Source organism: Protobothrops mucrosquamatus, unplaced genomic scaffold (assembly GCF_001527695.2).
Source record: "Protobothrops mucrosquamatus isolate PMUCROS unplaced genomic scaffold, P.Mucros_1.0 scaffold6474, whole genome shotgun sequence".
Classification (NCBI taxonomy): Eukaryota; Metazoa; Chordata; class Lepidosauria; order Squamata; family Viperidae; genus Protobothrops; species Protobothrops mucrosquamatus.
In genome coordinates, this window is record NW_015392298.1 from 15,002 (window position 1) to 26,779 (window position 11,778).

The 11,778-nt window shown below is 48.8% G+C and overlaps 1 protein-coding gene across 1 annotated transcript in view; it reads right to left on the reverse strand.

Moving 5' to 3' along the window:
* Window positions 1-11,778, reverse strand: part of LOC107300253 (serine/threonine-protein kinase ULK2-like) — a gene marked incomplete at both ends in the record, with an annotated part of 31,605 nt that overhangs the window by 14,958 nt on the left and 4,869 nt on the right. Inside the window, 3 exons of the mRNA XM_015829591.1 lie at window positions 979-1,055; window positions 3,773-3,969; window positions 11,452-11,741. Of these exons, the coding sequence (XP_015685077.1) occupies window positions 979-1,055; window positions 3,773-3,969; window positions 11,452-11,741 (564 nt within the window). The remainder of the gene's footprint in view (window positions 1-978; window positions 1,056-3,772; window positions 3,970-11,451; window positions 11,742-11,778) is intronic.

An 11,778-nucleotide genomic window follows, 5' to 3' on the forward strand; every position in this document is an offset into this window, starting at 1 on the left:
AGGAAGAGTGTTTACTCACACCCAGCCTTTTCTCTGCAGCAAATGCTGTCAGATGGGGAATTATTATTATTTTTTTTAGTGTGTTCTTTAAAGCGAGGTTTGTCTACCGGGTCCCTCCTGCAGGACTCTCAGCTTCCAGAAAACAGATTTGATTTTCCTTTAAGTGCTTTAATGTTTAACGACCGTGCAAGGACAGCAACTGGAACAATCTTGAAAGCAGTTCTTATATATAGCTCTTCCAATCGATGCTAACTGCTTCCAGGCCTGACCACCGTAAATAGGAGGTAACAATTACGGCCATTATAAAACCAATAACTTCCACTTATCCAAATATATATATAGTGGCATTTGTATAGTGGCATTAAACTCATATAGTTTAATGATTTTACCCTGGTGTTCGTTTTATTTATTTATTTGTTTTGGCATGGATGCACCCAGGGATCATGTTTTTAGCACAAAGCTAAAAGCACAAGCCTGATGATGATGAATGTGATTTCATCGAAACGTCGCTATGACACTTCTAATCTTACACGGGAGAAAACCCGAATGACCAAAGACTCATATATATATATATATATTGTGTCCAAATAATCACGATCACCAAGAGTAGATAGAATGTTTATAAACAATTAAAAAGTTTAAAAACAGTTTAAAAGCAATAAAACATTTAAAATTATCGGCAACCCGGTTGCCGATAATTTTAAATGTTTTATTGCTTTTAAACTGTTTTTAAACTTTTTAATTGTTTATAAACATTTTATCTACTCTTGGTGATCGTGATTATTTGGACACAATATGGACACACCCAAGTGTGTATGTATATATATATATGTTGGCATCTCAACGCAAGAGGGAGCAGCCTCATTGCTTATTTGTTCCCAGGGCCTGGTTGGAAGAGTCAAGAGTTTATCAGCAATCGTAAAACCCGAACTGAGTGATTATGCGCCATCAAGCTGTTGTTGACACTTCGCAACTAACCTAGGTAGATTTTCTCCATGATGGTTTGTCTCTCAGCTGGTCCTTCAGACCAGGGAAACCGAGTCGATCCACCTGGCCTCTTAAAACACAGCAAGCACATAATGGAACGTTTGGATCTATGGGTATAAGTCAGGGGTTTTCAAACTTGGCCCTTTGATGACTTTTGGACTTCAACTCCCAGAATTCCTCAGCCAGAGTGCCTGTCTGAGGAATTCTGGGAGTTGATGTCCACAAGCTGGGGTCTTCAAACTTGGCCCCTTCATGACTTGTGGACATCAACTCCCAGAATTCTTCAGCTAGCATGGGGGAACTGTGGCCCCTTCATGACTTGCGGACTTCAATTCCCAGAATTCCTCAGCCAGCATGGGGGAACTATGGCCCCTTCATGACTTGCGGACTTCAACTCCCAGAATTTCTGAGCCAGCATGGGGGAACTATGGTCCCTTCGTGACTTGTGGACTTCAATTCCCAGAATTCCTCAGCCAGCATGCCTGGCTGAGGAATTCTGGGAGTTGAAGTCCACAAGTCATAAAAGGGCCAAGTTGGAAGACCCCTGGTATAAGTAGTCCTCACGACGACCGCTGCAGCGTCCCCAGGGTCACGTGATCAAATTTCAGGCGTTTGGCAACTGCCTCGTATTTATGACGGTCGCCACATCCCGGGGTCTTGTGATCCCCTTTTACGACCTCCTGACAAGCAAAATCAACGGGGGAAGTCAGATTCACTTCACAACTCTTGTTACTAACTTCATAACTGCAGGGATTCATTTAACAACGATGGCAAGAAAAAGTCATAAAATGAGGGGCAAAACTCACGGCTGTCTTGCGTAGCGGTAGAAATGTTGGGTGTAAGTAGAGGACTACTTATACCAGGGGTCTTCCAACTTGGCCCTTTTATGACTTGTGGACTTCAACTCCCAGAATTCCTCAGCCAGGCATGCTGGCTGAGGAATTCTGGGAATTGAAGTCCACAAGTCACGAAGGGGCTGTAGTTCCCCCATGCTGGCCCAGGAATTCTGGGAGTTGAAGTCCACAAGTCATGAGGCGGCCTCAACGACTCTCTAGAAGAAGGCAAATGACCAGCTATCTGCAAGGAGTATAAATCCTTCCATTCCCCACCAGCTAGTCAGAACTGAAGAAAGCTTCTGGGATGAGAAGTGAAATGTCTTCAAAGGAAAAACAAGAAAGTCCATCAAACATCAACATCTGCCTAATCCCAGGCCTTTGGGAAGGACTCAAATAGGCAGGCAAAAATGCCAAATCCAGTTTGAACATTTGGTGGACCGTGCAACGAAGTACAGCAGAGTTCCCCCCAGCCTTTTGAGATTGGCGGCCTGGAGCAGGGAGAGGGTGGAAAGGAGGAATGGTTTTGTGTGTGTGTGTGTGGGGGGGGGGTAAATGCATGCACGCGCCTGCACTCGAACACCCACTGCTCACGTGAGTGGGGCCGTGGGCGCGTGCGCCGCCTGTGACGCTCGTGGTGATGCAACCGCTGGTGGTGGGGCAGGTTTGATTAAAGCAGGAATGCTCGAAAATATAACCTTGTTCTATTTCCTAAGAGTTTATCTATTTCCCACCATATTAAATCATCTACTTAATAACACAATATCCCCTTTAATAAATCAAAAACCATTGTATATATTGCCTAAGCCCTAGATTAATCAATAAATCAAACATATTCGTAGTGTTTAATTTTCTCTTCCTATTTGGCCAGGTTTGGTTAAAGCAGGAATGCTCGAAAAAGGAGCCAGCCAGAGCTGAAGAAGCTTCTGGGATGAGAAGGGAAACGTCTTCAAAGGAAAAACAAGAAAGTCCAGGGGCCTCCTGAAAAAAGCACCTTTGGGACAACCAGGATGACCTGGAGCAGGCCTTTTCAATCAGTGGTACGGGTACCACCTGTGGTACATTGGCACCTGGCAGGTGGTACGCAACCATCCTAGAAAAGTGGTAGTGGGGGAGGGGAATGAGCTGAACCGGTGGCAGCACCGCACAAGCCTGAGCGAGAGACGGCTGGAGCTGCAGGGCTGTCGGGGCTCAGCAGAAGTGCCAGGATCAGTGCCATTTTCCAGCTGAGCGGCGCTTCTTTGGGGCTGTCAGGGCTTAGCGGAAGCACCAGGATCAGTGCCAGGCTCCAGCTGGAGCTCGGCGCTGATCCTGGCGCTTCTGCTGAGTCCTGAAGAAGCGCCGATCAGCTGGAATGTTGCAGCATCTCCAGGGTCTTGTGATTTACATTCAGATGCCTGGCAACTGATTCATATTTATGACGGTCACAGTGTCCCAGGGTCATGTGAAGTGACCAAAACCTGCTGCAACCACTCAGCAGAGGGGGGGGAATAAAAACCAAACACCACCCCACCCCACCCCCGCTGCCAATCCTCAACAGAAATGCTCACAACAATGAAAACCTCGGACAGGAGGAAGAGTGCGGCCGGGTGGACAGGCAGGTATCTTGCTCGGCTGTGGCTTGGGGGGCACTTTTTTCAGTGCCATTGTGACTTCGAACGGTCACCAAGCAAACTGTTGTAAGTGGAGGACTACCTGTACTTTATCACTTTTTGTCCTTTTTTGGGGGAGGGGGTCATCAAGTTGTTGACACCTTGCTAGGCGACTGGTGGTACTCGGATGTTGCCGTATCCTAAAAGTGGTACAATGGGTGAAAAGGTTGAAAAGCCCTGACCTGGAGGACTGAGAATCTCCATGGACATTTGTTCAGTGCTACTGTAGCTTTTACCGGTCACTAAACGAATGGTATAGGTTTGAGGGCTGCCTGCAGAATGTAGGATGGGGATCCGTACCTGCCAAAGATCATCTTGCCGTGTTGATCTCTTGCCTGCTTCTCGCTGCTTTGTGTGGAGTGGAAAGGTGGGAGCTCTCTGGTCTGCCCCATCTCCTTCGGCTGCGGTAGCAGAAGCTCCGAGGGCCCCTGCCGACTGACCAGGCCCACCAAGTTAGACGATGCTTGGGTCTTGGGAATTTTGAAAGGAGCCGTTGCCTATAAGAGAAAAAGAAGAAAAATAAAATAAAATAAAATAAAGGGGCCTTCCTGAATTTTTAATTACAGACGATCCTCGATTTACGACCACAATGGACCCCCAAAAACTCTGTTGCTAAGTGAGACGTTTGTGTTCAGTGAATTTTGCTCTGTTTTACGACTTCTCGTGGCCCGGCTGTTAAGTGGAATCACCGCCGTTAAGTTAGTAACAGGGTTGTGAAATGAGTCTGGTGTTCCCCTCGTCAGAAGTCACAAAAGGGGATCGCGTGACCCCGGGACACTGAGCCCGTCGTAAATATGAGTCGGTTGCCAAGGGTCTGAATTTGGATCCCCTGATCGTGGGGAGGCTGCAGTTGCTGTAAGTGTAAAAATACTACTACTAATAATAAAGTTGGAAGGGACCTTTGAGGTCATCTAGTCCAACCCCCTGCTCAGGCAGGAAACCCTATACCATTTCGGACAAGTGGCTGTCCAGTCTCTTCTTAAAAACTTCCACTGTTGGAGCATTCACCGCTTCTGGAGGCAGGCTGTTCCACTGGTTAATTGTTCTAACTGTCAGGAAGTTTCTCCTTAGTTCTAGGTTGCTTCTCTCCTTAATTAGTTTCCATCCGTTGCTTCTTGTCCTGCCTTCAGGTGCTCTGGAGAAGAACTTGACTCCCTCTTCTTTGGGGCAGCCCCTGAGATACTGGAAGACTTACTATCCTGTCCCTCCTCGTCCTTCTCTTCATTAAACTAGACGTCATAAGTCACTTTTCTCAGCACTGCTGATTTCGGTCACTAAATGAACTGTTATAACTTGAGGACTACCTGTAGTTAAGTGGACAGAGTCATTAAACCCCTTCAAAAGAAGTGCTGAGCTGATTTAGCTGTCACCTGACATAGGATGGTTGGTGGTGAAGCTGCTGGCCTATGTTACGTGCGCTCCTGAGTTTGGCTTATGGTCCCTCACCCACAAAGCCGAGCGCCAAAGAATGGAGGCCTTTGGACTATGGTGCTGGAGAAGACTCCTGCGAGTCCCCTGGACTGCAAGGCGATCCAACCGGTCAGTCCTGGAGGAGATCAACCCCGACTGCTCTTTAGAAGGCCAGATCCTGAAGTTGAAACTCAAGTACTTTGGCCACCTAATGAGAAGGAAGGACTCACTGGAGAAGAGCCCGATGCTGGGAAAGATGGAGGGCAAGAGAAGAAGGGGACGACAGAGAAGGAGGTGGCTGGATGGAGTCACTGAAGCAGGAGGCGTGAGCTTCAATGGACTCTAGAAGATGGTAGAGGACAGGAAGGCCTGGAGGAACGTTGTCCATGGGGTCACAATGGGTCGGACACGACTTCGCAACTAACAACAACAACACTCACCCACACACTCACTGCCATGGTCAACAGCCACACTCAAATCATTTCCAAGTGAACAGTGAGACCCAACCAATTCTTTAGAATAGACAAGAGATCCAGTGAATTTAAAATTAACAGCAAAACTTTACTGATTACAATGTACATTATAATTGTAGTAACTACGATAGGAGCTTGGAGTCCTAGTGGACAATCACTTAAATATGAGCCAGCCGTGTGCTGCAGCTGCCAAAAAAGCCAACACAATTTTAGGCTGCATTAACAGAGGGATAGAATCAAGATCACATGAAGGGTTAATACCACTTTACAAGGCCTTGGTAAGGCCACACTTGGAATGTGGCATCCAGTTTTGGTCACCACGATGTAAAAAAGATGCTGAGACTCTAGAAAGAGTGCAGAGAAGAGCAACAAAGATGATTAGGGGACTGGAGGCTAAAGCATATAAGGAACGGCTGCTGGAATTGGGTATGTCTAGTTTAATGAAGGGAAGGGCAAGGGGGGACGTGATAGCAGTCTTCCAGTATCTCAGGGGCTGTCCCAAAGAAGAAGGAGTCAAGCTATTCTCCAAAGCACCTGAAGGCAGGACAAGAAGCAACGGATGGAAACTAATCAAGGAGAGAAGCAACCTGGAACTAAGGAGGAATTTCCTAACAGTGAGAACAATTAATCACTGGAACAACCTGCCTTCAGAAGTTGTGGGTGCTCCATCACCGGAGGTTTTTAAGAAGAGACTGGACAGCCATCTGTCTGAAATGGCATAGGGTCTCCTGCCTGAGCAGGGGGTTGGACTAGAAGACCACCACGGTCCCTTCCAACTCTTGTTATTCTGTTTCATTAGCTCTGCCCCACCTACACACACAGACACTCATCCACACTTACCCACATCTTTCTCAACGAGGCTGCAAAGGCAGTAGCCACAGGTACAGAAGCCACCAAGTCTGGATCTAAGGACCACTCAAAGGGTGGGTGAGCTTCAGGACCCCTCTTATTCCCTCAAAGTCCTGGCTTTGTCTGTTCTCAAGATTGGCAGTTACATTTGCCTTGTGGATTCTCAAGTCTGGGAGCTGTCTGGGATTTGGGGGAGGGGCTTCCCATGTGCTCAGGCTTCAATCCTTTTGTCTGGGTCAGGGGATTTCTCTTCCTTTGTCTCCTTAATGACTTGTTTCCTTCTTATCTATCCATCCCCTGAAGGGATCTTGGCTTCCTGCTTATCTGCCTGCCTCATCTTTAGGGATGGCAGCTGCAGTCTAGTCTCCAAAGCAGAAACCAGGAGACGGTGAGTTCTAGTCCTGCCTTAGGTAACAAAGCCAACTGGGTGACTCTGGGCCAATCACCAGGAGACTGTAAGTTCTAGTTCTGCCTGTGAGAAAGGAAGAAGTTTAAAAATAAAAGGGTCACAATTGATTAACAATAGAAGGATTAGCCAAGCCCTGCACTGTAGGCACTAGATTTCAGGAGGCTTGGCTAGAAGACACACTAAACAAGACAAAAGGATGGCAGAGAGAAGTTCTAAACAATGTAAGGGGGGGGGGAGGAGAGAGGGATGATGTATTCTGGCTAGGCCAGTGGTTCTCAACCTGTGGGTCGGGACCCCATTTGGGGTCGATCGACCATTTCACGGGGGTCGCCAAGCAAGGCTGTCCGCCATTTTTTTTGTCCGCCATTTTTTTTGTCCGCCATTTTCCCCCCCCTTTTCTGGCGGGTGCCTTACCTCCCTTGGGCTGGGCCAGCTGGTGGTCGGCCTGCTCCGTCTCTGCCGCTTGCCAGCTACGCCTCGGCCGGCGCAGGGGGCGGAACCACGCATGCGCGGCGCTCCCGGGCAGGGAAAGTCCTCGACTTAAGACCGGTTGGGTAGTCCTCGACTTACGACCGCTTTAGTCCTCGACTTACGACCGCTTTAGTCCTCGTTTTACGACCGGTTGGGGTCACGGCATTAAAAAGGTTGAGAACCACTGGGCTAGGCGGATCTGACAGATTGTCTCCCCCCCCCCCAGAAGTCCTCTCAAATGGGACCTAAGGGGAGGGGACAGGGGCGTCGCCATAGGAGTGTATATCAGTGGTTCTCAACCTTTTTAATGCCGCGACCCCAACCGGTCGTAAGTCGAGGACTAAACCGGTCGTAAGTCGAGGACTAAACCGGTTGTAAGTCGAGGACTACCCAACCGGTCGTAAGTCGAGGGCTTTCCCTGCCCGGGAGTGCCGTGCATGCGTGGTTCTGCCCCCTGCGCCGGCCGAGGCGTAGCTAGCAAGCGGCAGAGACGGAGCAGGCCGACCACCAGCTGGCCCAGCCCCAGGGAGGTAAGGCACCCGCCGGAAAAGGGGAAAAAATGGCGGACAAAAAAAATGGCGGACAGCCTTGCTTGGCGACCCCCGTGAAATGGTCGATCGACCCCAAATGGGGTCCCGACCCACAGGTTGAGAACCACTGGTGTATATAATGTGAGTTTGAATATTTTGGTGTGGTCTCTGGGTTTAGAACTTCCTGTTGAAGTCTCTCACCAGGATCCACCGCGCTTTGCAAACCGCTTTTCTATTTTCTGCAGAATAAACTGTTTTTCTTACCAATCCAATTTTGTTGGTATTTTAATCACGTTTCCAACATGCCTTAGGCATGAAAGTCAATTGGGTGACTTTGGGCCAATCACCAGGAGACGCTGAGTTCTAGTACTGCCTTAGGCATGAAAGCCAGCTGGGTGACTTTGGGCCAATCGCCAGGAGACGGTGAGTTCTAGTCCCGCCTTAGGCACGAAAGCCAATTGGGTGACTTTGGGCCAATCACCAGGAGACGGTGAGTTCTAGTCCCGCCTTAGGCACGAAAGCCAATTGGGTGACTTTGGGCCAATCACCAGGAGACGGTGAGTTCTAGTCCCGCCTTAGGCACGAAAGCCAATTGGGTGACTTTGGGCCAATCACCAGGAGACGGTGANACTTTCCCTGCCCGGGAGCGCCGCGCATGCGTGGTTCCGCCCCCTGCGCCGGCCGAGGCGTAGCTGGCAAGCGGCAGAGACGGAGCAGGCCGACCACCAGCTGGCCCAGCTCAAGGGAGGTAAGGCACCCGCCGGAAAAGGGGAAAAAAATGGCGGACAAAAAAAATGGCGGACAGCCTTGCTTGGCGACCCCCGTGAAATGGTCAATCGACCCCAAATGGGGTCCCGACCCACAGGTTGAGAACCACTGGTGTATATAATGTTGTGAGTTTGAATATTTTGGTGTAGTCTCTGGGTTTAGAACTTCCTGTTGAAGTCTCTCACCAGGATCCACCGCACTTTGCAAACCGCTTTTCTATTTTCTGCAGAATAACCTCTTTTTCTTACCAATCCAATTTTGTTGGTATTTTAATCACGTTTCCAACATGCCTTAGGCATGAAAGCCAATGGGGTGACTTTGGGCCAATCGCCAGGAGACGGTGAGTTCCAGTCCTGCCTTAGGCATGAAAGCCAACTGGGTGACTCTGAGCCTATCACCAGGAGACAGTGAGTTCTAGTCCCGCCTTAGGCACGAAAGCCAATGGGGTGACTTCGGGCCAATCACCAGGAGACGGTGAGTTCTAGTCCTGCCTTAGGCACGAAAGCCAGCTGGGTGACTTTGGGCCAATCACCAGGAGACGGTGAGTTCTAGTCCCACCTTAGGCACAAAAGCCAATTGGGTGACTTTGGGCCAATCACCAGGAGACGGTGAATTATTAGTTACTTTCAGGTTCCAAGAGGCCAGATATTACAGGTGGTCCTCGACTTACAACAGTTCATTTAGTGACCATCTGAAGTTACAGGTAGTCTTCGACTTACAACAGTTCATTCTTATGACTGTTGCCGCATCCCCGTGGTCAGGTGATCCAAGATTTGGATGCTTGGCAACTGGCATGAATTTATGACAATTGCACTGTCCCAGGGCCCCTGCAATCCCCCTTTGCGACCTTCTGACAAAGCAAAGTCAATGGAAAAGTCAGATTTGTGCAACAACTGCACGATTCACTTAATATCTGCAGGGATTTGCTTAACCACTCTGGCAAAAAGGACATAACATGGGGCAGAATCCATGAACAACGGCCTCACTTAACGATGGAAATGTTGGGCTCAATCTTTGTCGTATGTGGAGGACTGACCACCTGTACTAAAACGAAGGCAACAGTTTAAGAATATTAAACCAGTGCTTTAAAAATGTCCAAATTAAAAGCCTGGTTATGTAACTGCGAATAACAACTAAAGCTTAAGATTTAGCATAGCTTTTTTTCCCCAACCTTACTTTCCCCCAAACCAAAACATCGCCCCATATATAAAAATAAACTTTAGGTACTCTCCGATGTTCTGTTGCCGAGCAGTTCCTTGACAATAAAGAACCCTTTTACAACCACTTGGAAAAAGATATGTAACCCACCATTGTCACTTGGGTGTAAAGCAGGAACCTGGTGAGGCAGGAGCCAATGGTTTGGGGATTTAGAGAAAATGGCTATCTCAACATTAAGCAAGTGTCTCCCAATAAATAATAATACTAATAATAATACTAATACTACTACTACTAATAATAATAAAGTTGGAAGGGACCTTGGAGGTCATCGAGTCCAACTCCCTGCTCAGGCAGGAAACCCTATACCATTTCAGACAAATGTCTGTCCAGTCTCTTCTTAAAAACTTCCAGTGTTGGAGCATTCACCACTTCTGGAGGCAGGTTGTTCCACTGGTTAATTGTTCTAACTGTCAGGAAATTTCTCCTTAGTTCTAGGTCAGTGGTGGCGAACCTATGGCACGGGTGCCAGAGGCGGCAGTCAGAGCCCTCTCTGTGGGCACATGCGCCGTCGCCCAAGTCCTAGGCCTTCAGTTGGGTTTTATAAAACCTTTTCGCTTTAGGCCTCCGCCGCAGTGTGCGAAAAAAAAGGTTCAATCAATCAATCAATTTCAACTTCTTGCAGGGAAAAAAAAGATCTCGCAAAGTTGGGATTGATTGAACTTTTTAGACCCACCCAATCTGCCGTTACCACCACAGCCACGCCCACCCAATGGGCCACACCCACACGGCACTCGACGATACCTAAGTGGGTTTTGGGTTCCAGTTTGGGCACTCAGTCTCTAAAAGGTTCGCCATCACTGTTCTAGGTTGCTTCTCTTTTCGATTAGTTTTCATCTGTTGCTTCTTGTCCTGCCTTCTGGTGCTTTGGAGAATAAACTGACTCCCTTCTTCTTTGGGGCAGCCCCTCAGATACTGGAAGACTGCTATCATGTCCCCCCTCGTCCTTCTCTTCATGAAACTAGACATACCCAATTCCAGCAGCCTTTCCTTATATGCTTTAGCCTCCAGTCCCCTAATCATCTTTGTTGCTCTTCTCTGTACTCTTTCTAGAGTCTCAGCATCTTTTTACCATCGTGGTGACCAAATCTGGATGCAGTATTCCAAGTGTGGCCTTACCAAGGCTTTGTAAAGTGGTATTATCCCTTCACGTGATCTTGATTCTATCCCTCTGTTAATGCAGCCCAGCACTGTGTTGGCCTTTTTGGCAGCTGCAGCATACGGCTGGCTCCTATTTAAGGGATTGTCCACAATCTCAAGGTCTCGAGGAGAATACAAGTAGGCCATTCAAGGTTATAACAGACCCCCAAAAGGGATTTACTGTCTCCTGTTGCTTGGCCCAAAGTCACCCACTTGCATGCCTCAGGCGGGACTGGAACTCACCATCCCCTGGGGATTGGGTCAAAGTCACCTAGCTGACTTCCACACTAAGGCAGGACTAGAACTCACCGTCTCCTCTTGACTGTCCCCAAGTCACTTAGCCAGCTTTCATGCTTAAAGCAGGACTAGAACTCACCGTCTCCTGGTGATTGGCCCAAAGTCACTCAATCAGTTTTCATGCATAAGGCAGGACTAGAACTCACAGTCTCCTGGTGATTGGCCCCAAATCACCCAGCCAGCTTTCAAGCCTAAGGCAGGACTACAACTCATCATCTCCTGATGATTGGCCCAAAGTCACCCAGCCAGCTTTCAAGCCTAAGGCGGGACTAGAACTCACCGTCTCCTGGTGACTGGCCTAAAGTCACGCAGTCGGCTTTCACACCTAAGGATGGACTACAATTCACGGTCCCCTACAGGTGGTGCCTTAACCACTAAGCCAAACCGGTTCTCCGCATAGCCGCTTCTAAGACTCACCTTGGTGGGAGATCCAATGATGGTGGGCAGGGGCGTTTTGAAGGGCCAGTCCGAGCTCCGTGGAGACGACCCCATGTGTTTGGTGGGCGATGTCCCCAGGCTGACCGGCCGTGGGGGTTGGGGTGAATGGCCATAGCTGCAGCCCGTGTAGGACGGGCAGACGGGATCGGAATGCTGCTTCCGAAGCTTCTGCTTGTTCTGGTAAATGTCCGTCAGGGTGGGCGAGCTTTGCAGTCGAGCTCCTGTCAACAGGAGGGACTGTGGGGACTGGGACTGTATTGCTGAGGAACCTGGCAAGGAGGAACAGAAATGTGATGGGATTCAGGG